The 17,669-nt window shown below is 39.5% G+C and overlaps 1 protein-coding gene across 1 annotated transcript; it reads right to left on the bottom strand.

Moving 5' to 3' along the window:
• Nucleotides 1–1,791: 1,791 nt before the first annotated feature.
• LOC105019684 (transmembrane protease serine 3) lies at nucleotides 1,792–16,614 on the bottom strand. The gene is made up of 13 exons (XM_010886045.4): nucleotides 16,576–16,614; nucleotides 16,054–16,330; nucleotides 15,776–15,889; nucleotides 11,316–11,432; nucleotides 11,054–11,177; nucleotides 5,068–5,196; nucleotides 4,708–4,754; nucleotides 4,412–4,577; nucleotides 4,095–4,267; nucleotides 3,880–3,975; nucleotides 3,229–3,371; nucleotides 2,513–2,665; nucleotides 1,792–1,866 (listed from the first exon to the last, which is right to left on the bottom strand). The coding sequence occupies exons 1-13, from the start codon at nucleotides 16,612–16,614 to the stop codon at nucleotides 1,843–1,845; spliced, it is 1,602 nt and encodes a 533-aa protein (XP_010884347.3). The 3' UTR covers nucleotides 1,792–1,842.
• Between the last annotated feature and the right edge of the window lie 1,055 nt (nucleotides 16,615–17,669).

The following is a 17,669-nucleotide window of genomic DNA, read 5'->3' as shown; positions in this document are numbered from 1 at the left end:
AATGAATTGTGGAATGAAAAAGAAACATGAACTCATACTCTTTGACCATTGTGTGCTGTAGAGATTATATTGTTTATTCTGTTAACATATCTATGTTTCAAGGAAAGTCACATCATATTTGGTAACCACAGTTATGGCATATTATTACCAGAACAATGAGCCCACTTCCAAGATTGTACAATGGATTGAGACCAAAGCTATTTTCCCTTGATTTCCATGAAGATTTCCATGAATAACTAGCAAGTAGTGTCCCACTAATGAGTTATATAATAAAATGAATTAATCTATATTTCATAGGAAAATATACATTCAATAGGAATATATAATCATCTATATGATTTGGTTCAAATGAATTCCTAAGATTTCCAGTAAACAAGAAAACATTATTTATTGATTAGGAATGAAACCCCATCAACACTCTTACTTTTATCCCTGAATATCCCTGAGTGTAGACTGTACACCAAGAAAAAAAGCAGAATGGCATAAATTATCTTGTATTACCAAATGCTTCACATTTGTACATTACAAATCTCAGTACTACATAAAGCATTGTGACTAGACTATGGTCACAATAAATTCACATATAACTCAAAAAGATAGTATCCAAAACAGACTGTGTTTTTGTATGTGAGAGTTATAATCCTGCCTAAAGCATTTAATACCAATGTTGGAAACTGATGAATGGCTTTCCTAGTGGCAGGCCTGGCTCCGCAGGGGGGGCAAAGCCGGGCACAAAAATGTACGCTATTAAACTAAATCGGGCCCCCGAAAATGTTACTTACTATATGCCAATATATGCCCCATTTCATCAAAACCTCTCTTTGCAAATTGGAATTTCACGGCTAACGAAGGTATTAGTGATTTTATGTATAAATAATGCACATATAAACAACACAAAAATCCCAGATAATCTTTAACATTCCTTCACCAAAATGTCCTGGTCGATCAGGGGTCATTTTGTCTGAGCTACAAATTACTTAAATGTTGCATTTTCATGAGCCCACTTTCAACCTGATTTGGCTGTTAGAAGATGACATTAATAGACTGCCTAGGTAGCATCAAGTACCTTTAGACAAGTGCCAGAAAACATGTCTACCTGCCGGTTTCGCTATCTGGTCTCTTCAAATGGTGAACAGCCACAGTCACCTAGGGCTTGTTTACAATACAAGAGAGAGAATGAAATACTAGTTTGCATAGTCATTTCCATAGCATTGGAATGCACACCGGCATATTTGAGATGTACCACGCAGAATTGGGGCTGTCAATCATGGGTAAATCGAGCAATATGCATGCGCACTGACACAGTTGTTTTCAAACATGCAAAACTCAGGGGGCGCTAGTTACCTCCCAAAGTGGCATTTTGAGCCAGTGATATCTACAAATTAAAAAAATAAGTGTTCTTCAACATGTCTGGGAAAATGTAGCATGTAAACATTGTTTCTGTGCATGTGCTAACTAATTTAATTAAAGGCATGGTTACTTCTCTCTGCCATCAACCATACAATAATTTAAACTGGCATCACAAAAGGATCTGGGCTACATGAATTTGTTTTTTCTTTGAACAATTTCTCCTCAATTATAGTTTAGATTTGTTCCATAGTCTGAGTGTAAAGTCAAGCTGTAAAACAACAATTACTTTTGTTTATCCTTGTTTATCAAGGTTGCCAAAAATTCAGGAGGGCACTGTAAGTGTAGACAATAACATCTAAGATGAAATTAGATAAAGATTAAAGATTGTGCAAGGCAGTTTAGACATTCTCTAGGCATGTTATCATCCAACACTGTATCACCCACCCTTCAACTTCCTTTCATTGTGGTGGTTCAAAATAAATAGTTCAGGGGTCAGGGATTCAGTTCCTCTTCTTTCTGGGAGAGAATAGAATGTAAATATATCATGTTAGGAGTATGTCATTTCATTACATAGAGAAATTGTGTTGACCATTTAGTAGGCATTACTAATGCCACAGGGTAATATAAGCTGCCTTACAATTAACTGATCTAACGCATTTAGCATTTTAATGCAGCCTAAAAGGATCAGTGAAGTCAGAAAATGGATTTCCCTAAAAAACATTTAATAATAATACAATAATTCAATAATATATAACAATATGCTTTTTGTGTTAACTGGAATTTCTGCCTTTTTAGATTACACAGCACTTTAGCTAAACTACTTGATGTCACAAGGCTGATTTGATTATAATAGACTGACTGTTTAGCCGGGTAATGAGAATTGGCTCTTGAGATCATCCTATCAGCCAAACAAGCCTGTGTATAGAAAAATCTTGACATTGATTTCCTAATTAATGTCCACTAATCAGACTGAGCATTTTTGAAAGCCAAATGTGTCTCAGGGAAATTAAATAAGGAAAAAAATACATTTATGACACATAAAGGAAGTTCTTCAAATAAAGTTTGAGGGCTCTAACAGTTCTGTAATATTGTAGTACCATATATGTCCAGTAGAGGTCACGAGTGCAATACGAGTGCATCCCTAGTATACAGTAGAATTCACCTCCATCTGCTGGTGGATCCAGGTCAGAGCGTAGGGAATGAGAGTATACACGCCAGGTTTGTTCCTCTCAGCACAGCCATAGCCCCAGCTGGTGACTCCTGCCAGCTTCCACACTGAGGATACCTCACAGGCTAGAGGGCCTCCGCTGTCCCCCTGGAGAGTCAAACACACATGCTGTTGGTTTAGCAGATGGCCACTGGGCTTCACCGGACAAAGTATAACATGCTAATGAAACCTATGTCTACATGGACATTTGTGCACCCCTAAATACATTTGTTGCATACAATCATCTTTGTTGGCAAATTAGTTTATGGGTAAAAATGACAGATGTTAAATTTAAAGCCAGACCACCAACTCTCGAGTGATGAAATAATGAAATTACCAAGGATATTATGCAACACTATTCCTTGCACATCCGGGAAGCTCTAATAGCCTAAATACTCTATTTAACCTTGAACATAAAGCCAATCTTCATCTACCAATCTGCCAGGAAGATTAAACCATGCTAATCCTTATATTGATTATCAAAAGTCAAACTCTGAAATGTTTCATATACCATCAAATGAGTGTCTAGCTCCTGGTAGAAATTACCCACAAGTTGATCATTGTCTTGTGCCTGCTCGCCTGGTCAGCTAACGCTTTAAACCAATTGCTTTGCAGTTTTTGTCAATCAAAAAGTGTTGTATGAGACACTGAGGTCCATCTCTGAATGATACCTGACAAGAGTCCTTGCCCCCATCCAGGTAGCCTGCACAGACCATCCAAGGGGAGATGAGATCATTGTACACCTCTGGTCCATTACACTCCCTGTTGGACAGAACAGGGACCTGGACAGAGTGCATGGACACACTGGTCTCCCCTGGAACGACACATCCACACAAAGAAAGGACTAAAAGGGTTAGTCACATAAGCTGTGTGTGTACATTAGTAAATGTCCATTTTGTTTAAACAGTGAAACACATTCAGGCTTTTGCCTGAACAAATGAACTGTCAAAGTATTGTCATATTCTAGGCTTTTCATTTGGTGTCTGTAGTTATTGACTGACAAATTAACAAATTAAGGACAAATTAAGTGTCAATGCCAGACAAGCTGGCCATTATGAGGCAAAATCCCCAGAATAAATAGAAAATGAAATAAAATGTAAATACCCCTCAATTAAAACTGACATTCTTCATCTTAACCCTCTAGTCAGTAAACAATAGTTTAAAATCCAAAGAGCTGTAATACAGAGAGGAAAATACCAAAAATGTGCCATCGTCAAAATCCTTTTGGACTTCATGTGTTTGCCTGTTTGAGGCGTGCCATTGAGTGCATGTGTTGTGTGTATGTGTGTTTCTGCACCTATGTAGGCTGGTGTTGCACTCACCTCCCTCCACTCTGGCCCCCCACCCAGAAATCCAGCACACCTTCCCCTCTTCAAACACCTCTTCATAGCTGGGCAGGCAGATGGGCTCAACCCAACCTGGAGGAAAAGGCATCCAGTAAACCTGATCCTTCTGTTTTGAGAGCAGTTACTCTTATTCACACAGTCAGAGAGTAAGACAGACAGACACATGAATAGCTTTAAATAGATAATGGTACCATTAAAGGTAAGAGGGTCTTTAAGCCGCATTAAAGCAATGTCGAAGCTTAAGGCTGGAGGTTGGTAGTGGGCATGGTAGATAATCTTCTCCACAGAGCGAGACAGCACCCCGTTGACTGGCAGATCTATCAATCCCACATACACCACCCAGAAAGTGGGGTCTGTGGAAATCCTTCAGAAGGCATGGACAGTGGGAACATTAACCACGAGAAATCGTGTCAAGTACGTTATGCTGTGTTCAATGTAAGATCAGTGCAGTATGACTGCTGCTGTTGGTGTTTCTGTGCGTGCACGCGCGTGTGTGTGTAAGGCTCACTTGTAGACACAGTGTGCTGCCGTCACAATCCAGCTTGTTGTGATGACAGAGCCCCCACAGAGGTGTTGGTTCCGATAGTGGAGGCTGGCCTGCCAGGGAAACTGGCCCGGTTTGGAGACGTCCCCCCCCACAATACGAGAGCTGAACATGCGCCTGGTGCCACACTCTGCAGAGGCTCCCAACGATATAAGAATGTTGAGGCCTACGTACTCCCAATGGTATACACTGTCACATGCACATACTGCACGTGCGCACAAAAACACACATCCTGACTCTACTTTTACTCTTCCACTTACCGATGCACTTGAGCGCGATCACACTTCTAGAACTGCACTGTGTGTTACTGAAAAAACAGGGAATTAAGGTTAAAATAATGAGATTTCAATAAACTTGGAATGTATTTAATGTTAACAATATAGTTATGTGTAGTTAAGTTCAATCTAAATGTAAATAAAACACAAATGTTTACATTAAGGGGGAATCTCAGCAAATGTACAAATTGTTAGACAACTAGAGTTGTCTGTCAAAGTTCAAAAATCTCTCACTCTGGGTGTTGGAGCTACAGCCCCACTGCCACAGTACTTAAAAGTCTAAAGACTGGCAGGCTGGCCATTTATTTTTACTGTTTTTCAGAGATGCTGGGCTAGAGGGTTTACCTGAGAAAGGCAGTACTGTGGATCTTGACAGCCTGCTGGAGAGCTGATTGACTCAAATTGACTGACACCAGATTAGCCTGGAATGCCAACTCCACTGAGGATAGGGGCAGGGAGCTGGAACTGATGTAGCTGAGAGAACAAGGAAACATATTTCCAGTATATTGGGGCATTTTGGGGAATATTTTCATTGGCTGAATGTAAAAGGCAAGGTAGATGGCAAGTCCAGATTTTAGAAGGGGCATACCCTCAAGTTACTAAATCAATTGGCAGTACTACTCATTCATTTAAAATTCATTAATGCAAACTAGTGAACACTGATTTAAGCTACATTTTAAAGCAAAATCAAGTAGTGACAAAAAGAACCCTGGAGACCCTCAAGGATCCACTGAAGTTACTCAAAGAACCAGTACTAGTCTATGACAAGCACATTTGGTAAATAAAGGGGTTCTTGAAGGAACCTCAAATGGTTACATCTAGAAACAGTAGATACAGTAACTCTGCAGTGGAGTGTCTAAGTTAAGCAAGATTTTGTACTGAGACAGCTGAAGACCATCTACACAAATTCTGTTCAACTGGACAAGCACAAACTAATATAACTACCCAAACAAACCCATATGCATACTCACCAGGTAAATATGAACGTCCATAAAGTGTATATAAAAAGTCTACACTCCATTATTTAAAATGTAGCTTTTGTTTATGTAAAGGCAGAAATGAATATCAAATGTAAGATCTTTGATAAGATCTTGTAATCAACAATATTTAACTGAAAAACAAAATGGATAATTTCACTGGAATGCATTGTAAAGTCTGCACACTTTTATTATGGAGGTTGCATCAGCGTGTAGCATCGAGTAATAGTCTCTGGCCGCCTCCCAGCTAGGGGTAGTGACGAGATCTAAAGCAGACTCCTGCAACTCAGTCGCTGGCTGAAAACTCACTCCTATAGTCTCACCATGAGTTAGGGTGCAAGGCAGGCCGCAGGCTGTTAGCCAGCCTGCTAGTATAGTGGAGTCTGTCGATAGTATAGCCAGAGTAGTTAGTACAGTTTTACCTATTGCCACTGTGACTCGTTCCAGGCTGAGAAATGTTAAACAAGGTAGTGCTAACAATAGCAACCTTATTAAGATAAAGCTTTCCTCCAGATTAATTCACTGCCCTAAATGAAGCCTCTCCTCCTGGCTATACTAGTGATCATATCCCTCGTGCATCCCGAAAAAGGAGGGGGTGTTGCTAATATTTATGACAGTAAATACAAATTTACTCTCAAACATATCACTGATTTTAATTATTTTGTTTAAACATGTTTAAACATGAAAGCTAACCAGGCTGATAAATCCTTTTTTCATAGATACTATTTACAGGCTGTTTGGGCCATGCACAATGTTCCTCAATGAGTTTCCAGAATTCTTGTCTAACCTCATAGTAATGACAGATACTAATCAAATTATTGTCGATTTCAATATTTAAATAGAAAAGTCCTATGACCCTCTTCAAAAAGCCTTTGAAGCCATAATTGACTCAATGGGTTTTGTACAACGTCTCAGGTCCAACACACTGCCACAATCACACCTTAGACGTAGTCTTGTTATGGAAAAAAATATTGTTGATCTAATAATTTTTTCCTGATAATCCTGGAATATGGGATCACTGTCTTATTACATTTCCAGTTACAACAAGAAACCCACTTGCAACACAAACAATGACTTTTAATAGCCATAATGTAAATTCTCGGACTACCAATAGATTTTTTGATATTCTTCCAGGCTTGCTCATCGATGACAGAGTAAATACATCTGTGAACAATCTAATCGAGGATCTAAACTTAACACTGTGAAATACTTTAGATATGGTTGCAATACTAAAATCAACAGAAATACGTAACAAGAAACTCAACAATACACAAACAATACTAGAGCGCTCAAGCAAGCCTCCAGAAAGCTGGAGCAAAAGTGGTGCTCCACCAAGTTTGAAGTATTTAGACTAGCCTGGATAGACAGTACACTAAAATACTGAGAAGCACTCACATCTGCTCGATCCGCTTATTTCTACAACTTGATGGAGGTGAACAAAAACAATCCAAAATGTCTCTATAATACAGTTGCAAAGTTAATTAAAAATAAGTTAATGTATTCAGTACTGCTGAAGTGAAGACCCCCTTCAATGTTCAACAAGTGAAGTGAGTCTTCACTTCAGGAGTAATGAATACAAGAACTTTGATGAAAAGATCATCACCATTAGAAAACAAATAACTGACTCCTCCTTAAATAGTTATGGTCCTCAAAATCTCAGTTGTCCTGAGAATGTCCTGAACATCCCTGACCTGGTGTCAGTGGGGACACTTGAATGTTTTGACCCTGTATCGGTCAACACGTTCACTAAATTAGTAATGAGTTCCATCAAAGCACTGAGACTGCACTCGTAGGTGATAAATGTCCTTCTTATGGCCTTCCGCATACATCCTGTTGCTTCTTGAGGTTAGTGCTACCTTCGACACGATTGATCACTTAGAGAGATTGGAAACCCATATTGGGCAACAAGGACACGTTCTAGCCGGGTTTAAATGAAATCAGTTCGTATGTGTGGATGTCATTTCCTCTGACAAATCAAAGGTATGTCTTGGTGTTCCTCATGGCTCGATTTTGGGACCATTATTGTTTTCACTATACAGCTCCGGAAAAAATTGAGAGACGATTGCACCTTTTTCTTTCCTTTCCAAAAAGGAAGGTTTTGAGTAAGGAACAGAATATTCAATTTGCAGTGGTCTCTTAATTTTAACCCTTCTGTTCCTCCATTAAAAACCTTCCTTTTTGACTTTTTTGGAAAGGAAAGAAAAAGAACAGTTTTGTTGGCAGATCTCACAGTGGACCGTTGTATGGTCGGATTCCAAAAAAAAAAAACTCAGTGTTACCCTCGACCCTGACCTCTCCTTTTGAACATCAGAGCTGCTTATTTCCAAATTCCATCAGAAACTTTTCATCAAAAAATGCAGAAAAACAAATCCATGCTTTTGTTACTTCTAGGTTTGACTACTGCAATGCTCTTCTCTCAGGTTAAATATAGTGCTGAACACGGCTGTGAGAATCTTATCTAGAACAAAAAAATTTGACAGCCAGAAGAGGACTGGTCAGCCGTCCAAGCTTGGTTCCTCTCTAGGTTTCTTCCTACATTTCGGCCCCTTGTTGGGAGTTTTCCCTAGCCACTGTGCTTCAACACTGTTATTCCTTGCTCCTTGGAGTTTCAGACTAATAATTCTTTTAAATCATTTTGTGACAACTGCTGATGTAAAAAGGGCTTCATAAATACATTTGATTTATTGATTGACTGTAACTGTGTTCAGATTTAACCAGTCACAAGCCGAAACCTGCAACGGTAATTTGATGTCACCTGAAATCAATTAAAGTGATTCTGATTAGCCAAAAAAATTTGCTTTTACAGCAGGATTTCTGTGAAGGTTTCTTAGTTGCCTGTACTGCTGAGATAGCTATGGTTCGCAAAGAGCTAACAAAATACATACAGGATCTTATTGTTAAGGTAGCAAACAGTAGTTTGTAAGAATGAGAGTAAAGAACCTCTCTGTAAAGAACACAGTTAGTTACAGAATTGCACTATCAATGTCCTAGGCTTCAATTAGTATAATATGTTACCATCACTCACGAAGAAACATTAGGTTTGTTTAATTTAAAGCAAAGTAGAGAACTATACCATCCTCGGCCACTGCACTGGAAAAAGCCACACCACAGGCAAGCTCACTGGCAAATGGAAGTGCTCTATTAATCTTTTGGGCATTTAGAATTTCATCTAGTTAATGATGTCGTATTCCAGGTGTTTCCAGTTTTAAGACGTTGGTGCTATCATTATCATGGCAGTAGAGTAACAGACGTGACAGCCATGCAAACAGACTGGCAGATAGTGGCCACACAGCAGGTAAGGTAGGTGTCCCGCAGATCTCATAGAATGAAGATCAGTAAAAGTGTCATGGTGGGAATCACTCGTATTTATTGGATATGATCTTTGATAAACGGATAGCCTAAGTTTAGAGGGCAAGCGTGTAAACAATGACATGAAGACCAGCAGGGGAAAAGAAAAGAGGCCACGTAACAACAGACATAATGATAATACCTTGCCTAGCTCATAGTTTAAAGACTGATGATGTCTCTCAGGGAATTACACATTTAAAATACTGTTTTTATTAAACTACAACAAACAATAGGCACAGTAATGATTATAAAATGTCATTATAAACACTGCTATGGGACATGAAATGGCTAATCTTCAGTTCTTTCATCCGTTTTTAGACTTTTGAATTCATTAAATGAACCCACTTATTTCTGAAGAAAAACACAAAGGTGCCCTGGAGCCTATTACCAACGGTTCATCATGCAATGTCCCCTTGAATTTCATTAAATATCCCCTGGATAACAATGGGACAAACCCTATGAGGTACATAATAGAAATCTTGCCATATGTGCCTAGAACGTTGCCTGTTGGCGGGTGCATCAACCATTTGACTGAGGAAAAGAAACATGAGAAACACCATTTGATCCATTGTGAGAAACCGCAGATGGTGTAATTGAACATCTTGACCTATTCAGAGCACTGGATGTTTTTTCTGGTGATTTTTCCACTTAATTTAATGCCAGGATGATTTTAATTGGATTAACAATGCAGTTCATGGGACCTTTGGGTCCAGATACCCATTAGAAAATGTGCCTCTTATTGCTGGCCAAATGTAGGAGACTTACATCAGGGACAGAGATTGTTTTCCAAAACTGCACAGTCATGTGGATGTAACAGGGTCATTCTTCTCAGGTCCGGTGGAATATGGGTCTCTATGGTGGAATCATCTGTATTTTCTTCAGGCCCTTGTCACGGGTTGGATATTAATTGTGCATGTATTTTGATTATGTTTGTGACTTTATCTACTGTGATTTTGATTTGGATATTGTGTGTGGTTTAGTGTTGTGATTGGTGTTTTGGTTGTAGTGCTTTTGTGTTATTTTTCTATTTGTTAATTGGTTAACAACCCGTGAACTTCGACCTGTACAATGAGGCTATTGATTGGACTGTAGAATAAGAACAGGAAATAAAGACCGGACACCGAGAAGGAGAGGAGGAGAAGACTACCGGAGCCAGCTTGAAGCGGTGGAAGAAATTACTACGCGAGACACAAGATCTACGAGCCAGAGGATCCACGCAGGATCCCGTATACCCATAAGGCTCGACGTGCGCACCCCGGGGAATGGGCTACTACTGCCTGTGACCCGGACAGAGTGTGAGTACGCTAACGTGGAGAGATTGTTGCGCTTTGTTGTTTGGGTATACGGAGAGCGGTTGTCCTGTATGTAGGGTCCTGGTCGTGGATGACAGATGTGGTATACTCCTCTGGAGTGACCGTTTTGAGCCTAGTTAAAAGAACACCAGACTGGCACATTGTCTTCCTTTGTTTTCCGGTTTAGCCTTTCCTGCCAGTTAGACGAAGGCCGAACTCCGGTGGAAAGGAGCGGATTGCTCGGCTGGTCGCCGGTGTACGCTGCATCTCAGGGACTGGGACATTTGCATAGATATGGTTTTTCATATATATATTTTATTGCTCGATGTTTTAAGTATTGTAATGTAATTTATTGTTAATGTAAATACCTATTGAAGTTGTGGTGAAATAAAATATTGATTAAAGTATAGCTTCGCCTTTGGAATACTTTATATACTGCTCCTCCCTCCAAACGAACCTGAGCATAGTTTGTAGTCTGATGAGAAGTTATTGTAACTTTTGGTTGAGTTCCTAGAGCTCTTGTTAATTCTAGGTGGCGTTGTCGATAGGAAAAATAGATTAGCCCAACCTGGTCACACCCTGTCTTTGGAAATTGCTCCACTTACCCTATTAACCCACCATCCCAACACCAGCGAACCACTGACCCTTCACTTGATCATGGACCCCCGGACAAGTGATCAAATTCAACTATAGAAGACAAAAATATCCATGTACCTGGAGTATCCCATCTGCCTGCAGGCAGAATAACCCAGGGTGCTATCCCAGCCAGCAGAGCATACTGTCCTCCATGTGCCCTTACTGTTAACCTGCAGCACAGAGCTCCTCCCACTCAGACGCACTGAAGGACAGACAGACAGAGAGACCGACAAAGGTTTGTCAGTGATTTTGATAAACGGTGTGAGGGAAGCCACTTAACTGGATTAGAGTAGGATAGCCTTTTCACATTGCGTGTGTAGAAGGGAAGTGTATATCTTACCACAGTTCAGTTCATCATCCCCATCAGCACAGTCCCTGACGGCATCACACTGCGCAGATCTCCCGATACATACAGAGGACTTGCTACAGCGGAACTTCCCTGAGCAGTTGAGTCCAACTGTTGAGACAGAGAGGATGCAGACACAGAAAACAAATAAATGAAAGTCACTGAATGCACAGCCAAAAATGAACAGCCGCCTCTTCGATCCAGGGCACTATGGGTGACGATGGGTGACCTCGTTGGTGCGTTAGCAGTTGTACAGTTGATATAGATTGCCTTGCACAAATATTTCAACACCTGACCAACTCTATAATTTTTCTAAAACTATTCTTGTTAGGTGATATTGGATTAATTGTTGGAAAGTATTTGCAGGAAAGTGTATCCAGGTCACAGCACCAGTGAAACCGAGGCCGACTTGCCATTTAGCTTCCTCCATTGACAGTTCATCATTAGATGCAACATTTCAATCTAACTGTTGAGTAAGCTTACATTCTTAACTCCGGTACACATAAAGAAATACACATAGGAAAAGGGTATAAACTATTGTCCAAGTGTTTGCATGTCCAGTGAACACAGCTGGATCAATGATCAGGGAGTGGAAGCTGTATTACACAAAGCGTGGCACAAACCTAACACTGCCCATGCCTCAAAGACTCAACCTTCCTTCTGGGAAATACATTGGCTACATTGGCAAAAGTATTCAACTGCCTTGGACTTTTCCACATTTTATTGTGTTACAACATGAAATTCAAAATGAATTAAATTAGGACTTTTTCCCCTACAGTGGCCCAGTCTAGTTTAGGGCTACAAAAGGCTTTCATCCTTGTGTACACGTACAAATTGCTGTGTCATCCAGGCCCCTCAGTTAACTACATTCTGTCTCCTGTTACATGTGACACACAGGTCTCCATTTACAATCACACTGATACTGTGTAGAACAACTATATTATTACATTATGAGCCTCTTGGACACTTTTATATCCCTGTATATGATACTATATAGAGATCCTCAATTATTGGGGTGGCAAATGATTTACTATGAGATTAAAGAATACATTCACAGCTTTTATTTGAGGGTATTTGTGTAAATATTGATTTCACCATTTAGAAATGTCTGCTGCTGCACCAACTGAGTGACGCTGTCCAGCTTCGTTATGCCATAAAGCTTTTTAATTGCATTGCTTCTTCAACTGTATTGACTGGTGGTGTCTGAATACTTTCCGAAGACAGTGTATAAACAGACAAGCTGTGCATTGTGCTTATGGTTGCTGGAGATATACCAGAGAAGAGCAATTGAAGTAGCAGAGTAATGCTGGAAAAAAATTATCTGAAACAATAAATTATGAAAAGAAAAGTACATTCTTTGATAAGCACTTGTTTGTGGTGAAAGATTACAACTAGTTAACACAATGAAACTTGAATCCCTTAAAATACCATTAATATTGCCTTAAGCAACCACTGAAATCATACAAAATACCTTAATATAAATGAATAGGTCCTTAATTAAGAAAATTAAATCCCTTAAATTATCCATTAATTTCAGAAATCTAATTTAGACCACTGAATAATGCCTTAATTTTGGTTTTAAGGTGGAACCCTTAATAGTCAATAAAATGACATTTTAAGGGATGCATTGAGTTTACCCATTTATCGTAACTTAAATTATCCATTAATTTCAAGTCTCATTTGACCTTTGAAAAATCCCTTAATTTTGGTTTTACGGAGCTCCGCTTAAACGTTCTGGCAAGAAAGTTTGTGAAAAAGTAGGCGCGCGATCTAGTTAGCGTAGGAAGCCTTTCACCATATAGTTAGCAAACTATGTGTACCGTTGTTTATTTTATGTTTGTATAGAGGGGTTGTATTTACATATTTACGAAGAATACTAATTTAGCCACATTTTCACATTTTCCTGTCTATTCCTACGTGCAAGTGTGAAGTAATTAACTTATGATACCACAACATGCTGCACATTAGCATAAAATAAATTGTAAAAGTGTGTAGGTGTCTGTTAGCTGGTGGTTTCATCATTGGTTATTAAAATTAAAATTGATATTACAGAAGAGGTAAAGGGGTTTGGGATGTATCAGAAGACTAATTATGTAGAATGGTGATGGTTTAATGATTTGGTACTGTTTTAACATTCTTTATAGTTTGCCTATTCCAGGAATGATTGCTAATCATATAAAAAATCCAAACTCAGACTACATGAGAATCTCTTAATACGTGTCTTTAAGAAACCTGTTTAGTTATTGTAAAGGTGTTGATTGTAACTATTTAGAAAAATATAATAAAAAAAGGTGTAAGGATAGCCTATACTGTCTTGTATTTGTTCTGTCTCGTTAAACTCACTTAATAGTTAGCTTGAAATTTCACCAAGAGGCTATCCAACCTGTACCTTTTGTATAGTTCAATTGGTTGGAACGGTCACGTGTTGCTAAGCAGAGGATCACGGTTGGAGTCAAGTCTAGGGCAGTGCAAACTGTCAGTGGAGGAAGCAGTACTGCCTAGCAATAGCGCTTTGATGTTGTTACATGTGCATTCACTTTATTGAAATACAGTATTTTATTTGCTTTTGCTTCATAAACAGAGTACCATCGCCTGAAAATAACAGAGCTCTCATTTGACTCCAGAGTAAGTTTGACAAAATTATATTTTTTACATAAGATAACATCACAAATGTATGAAAAGTCCAGTCTTGAGATGAATTCCGCAAAATGTGGCTCAACAGATTTAGTGTTCCCTGAACATAACTGGCTTCTTTTAACCGGATGTGGGATTCCCTGAGTATTCTTTCCAAACAGCTGAGTTCTTGTTTAAATCTTGGAAAAACTATTATTCCCCAAATGAATTTGAGTGATGTACTTCTACTGTATTTTATTTATTATATCTGGAGCCAGATCTTTTTCCGCCTATTATATAACTTGTTTTTATGTTCTATAATGAAATGCATATTTTAAGCCTATGGGCAAACATGAATCAAACTGTAACTAGGGCCTAAACGTTTTCATATTGACCAGGACCTTCGTGTGATTGTGTTTTTGAGATAAATAGCTTAAGTAAATAGCGCAAGAACATTTTGAACTTGTGCATAAAAAAACCACAGTATTTCTGTACTTTCTGACTTTTTGATATATGTTATGTCAGGTAGCAATCTTTAAAACTCATTGAATCTCCACAAACTTCTTTGCCGGACCGTGTAAGCAGAGCCAGCCAAGAAGAGCAAATGTCTCTTACTGAGTGAGTGAGTGGCCGACTGACTGACTGATTACCCCTTGTTAAATAGCATAGTGGTTAGAGAAGGTCCCGCGTTCGAATCTTGTCACAGTCAAAACAAATTATGCATTAGGATTTCTTCCAGATAGACAAGAAATTTGCTGGCTACACCCTTCAGTAGCTTCTCTATAGTAAGCATGAAATAAAACTGTTATATGGTTATATTGCGACTATTTTTGGTGGATTTCTTAAGTACGCATCTGTGCATGCTTTTTGAGGTAATATAGGCTAGATCACAACCCATTGGCCAGAGAAGGGTTTCCTCAAATCTCTCGTCTTTTCACTTGACGAAAAAGTAAGTTATCTTCACTTAATGGCTGCGTGTTGTGTTATTATGAGGGGACAGCAAATGTACACTGTTATACAAGCGGTACACTCACTACTTTACATTGTAGCAAAGTGTCATTTCTTCAGTGAAAAGGTATAATCAAATTCTTGCAAAAATGTGAGGGGTGTACTCACTCAGATACCTTAATGTCTAAACTTGATAAAATGTCCCATGTATGTGAACTGGCTAATAGGATTTTTTTTAATACATTTTGCTATGGTTGTAAGATACCATCATATGTGATTTTGAAGACTTTGTGTAATTCAATTAGTAAATACATTTTTAGTCTTCCTTAACTATTGTTTTATAGTTTTATTGATAGTTAATGGTACCCATTCAGTATATTTCACAATATGAGTTCAGGAGTAACTAAAATGGATTATAATCCATTTGTACTTCAAAAAGACTACTTTTTCAGGAATTAATAGGTGTATACTTAGGGGTGTCGGTACTGTAGAAAATAAAAAATATTACACCTTAAATTACAAATCAAGTACACTTGGATGGATTTTAGCACACTTTAAGGGATTTCCCCCCTTAATTCTACCTTATTTTACACACAAAATCCATTAAACAATCAATTTACATCTTAATTGCAATTAATACACATTAATTACCCACTTGAAAATCCATTATACACCACCTTAATTATGACAATTAAGGGGTAATTGTAATGGAGCTTAATTGTCCCTTAAACCATGCACAAAATCCATTAAAAACTGTTGATTTACACCTCAATTACAATTAATACCTCTTAGTTAACCTCTTATTTAAGACGCCCAGGCCTAACAACGCCACTGTCTATAAATTATGATTAACAATAACGTGTGAAAACAAAGCAAAAAGAAAGTCCCCTTACCTCCAAGGCCAATGCCTAGGGCCAGACACAGGGCCAGTAGAACAAACACTACAGTCAGTAGCAGCCAGTGTTCCAGCAGCCAGCTGCATAGCGGCTTCCTCTCCCCCGGGTCGTCTGAAGCACAACATATGGACCATGAGAGCATTATCAAACATGGGGAACTAGCAAAGCATAACTGCAAGGCGTGCAAAGACAGGGCCAGGATATTTACCTGACCCTGTGACCATACTAGGAAAAGCATGGATACGAAAACCTTGCCTCTTGTGGCATTTCCGTACCTTGACTAAACGGCTGGACCTTGATGAAGCGCCGGGGAGGGTGTGAGCCGGCTGTTGGGAGCTTGCCCTGGCTCCACACCAGGACAGGTGCTGGGGGTTCCTCGGACGGAGCGGTTGGGACGTGCGGGTGCTGGTGGTCCTGTGAGAAAGGACTCTTGATCTGGCTGCTAGAGACATTGACATTTAAGTTTGTGGGGGTGTCCATGATTGGTAGGTCCATGTCACTCACAGACCCAGCCTTAGTCAGGTCCGGGACCTTTCCCTCTGCCTCAGACACCTGCATGGAGTGTGGATGACAGAGAGGGGTGGGGAAGGGAGGCCAAAAGAGAGGAAGAGAAAGACAGAGTAATTGAAGCCATGGTGTGAGAGGAAGGAGAGAGAAAATTATGGAAAGAGGACAAGGGACGAGACAATGAAAGAAAGGATGAGGATGGAACTTGGAGCTTAGCTCTGAAGTCTTTTTGTCAGTCATCCGAACTGACATCTGCGCACAGAGCTCGGGAAGTTAGTCTGGCTACTCACCTTCCCCTCTCCGACAGGTCCACTATCCGGTATAGCCATTAATTTACACCCAGTCAATCATCTTGTCCCCATGGTAGAAAGATAATTACCACTGGAGGTGGATGAAGACCGAAGAGAAAGTGCTGCGCTGACAAATCCAGGAAAAAATGTGATTCCTCAGCTGAGTGACTGACCAGTTGATCAACACCTCCAACTGAGAACCTGATAGCTTTTTTCTTGTAGCTCAAGGAGCCTGTTTCCTAGCAAGCTGTATTTAACATCTTACTCATTGACTGACAAATCGAGCGCTGTAATCCAAATGAATCTAGCTGTGGACATCAGGTTGATTAATGTAATGACTGGCTTTCCCTCACTGTCTCACTCTATCTCTCTGTTTCTCTCTCCTGTGTATTCTTTTTAACCACACCCTGGTCTGCTCTGCAGTGATGGAGACCAGAGTGACACCTGAGCAGGTGCAACAACAGTGTGCCGTGCCAATACAGTCAAAGTGAGGGTCTGGTGACAACTGAACACTTCGTGTTGGTTCTGGGTGAGGTTCCAGTGGCGTTTTCTGGGACGACACTCAGGAGACCATCCTGCTTAAGTGTTGAGGGGCCTGAGGAGAAGGTGAAAGGTCATATGCCTGCAGGCTGTTCCATCTAATCAGCAGTCAGTCAGGTGTACAGGTGAGACAATGCATCCTGGGAATAGGTCCTCATTCAAAATGCACAGGAAAACACTAGTCACTGGCGCATAAAAGAAAGGTTTCTCTAATGTCAGCGTTCAAGCTCTGTAATGAGTATTTGTCATCTCAATGTAGACTTAACAGAGAACCTTTTTAATGCGTTCTTTAAAGAAACTCTTAATAGTTCCTTGAAGAATCATTAATCATTCACCCCCCCCCCACACACACATTATCATTCTTAATAACAAACATCATAGTAATAAGAAAAATTATCAAATTCAGTAAACCGGGTTTATTCTGATTTTAATGCCGAAGCAATTAATAAAAAATATCTAAATATAGGAATCTCACAGACATCCAGTGAGAATCCCCTCTGCAGGGATGAAGTTGTGCTGAGGTACTCTATTAAGGACCAGGATAATTTTACAAT

The sequence above is a fragment of the Esox lucius genome, chromosome 22, assembly GCF_011004845.1.
Source record: "Esox lucius isolate fEsoLuc1 chromosome 22, fEsoLuc1.pri, whole genome shotgun sequence".
NCBI classification, from domain to species: Eukaryota; Metazoa; Chordata; class Actinopteri; order Esociformes; family Esocidae; genus Esox; species Esox lucius.
The sequence above is the reverse complement of the archived record's forward strand: the minus strand, read 5'-3'. Positions and strand labels throughout refer to the sequence as shown.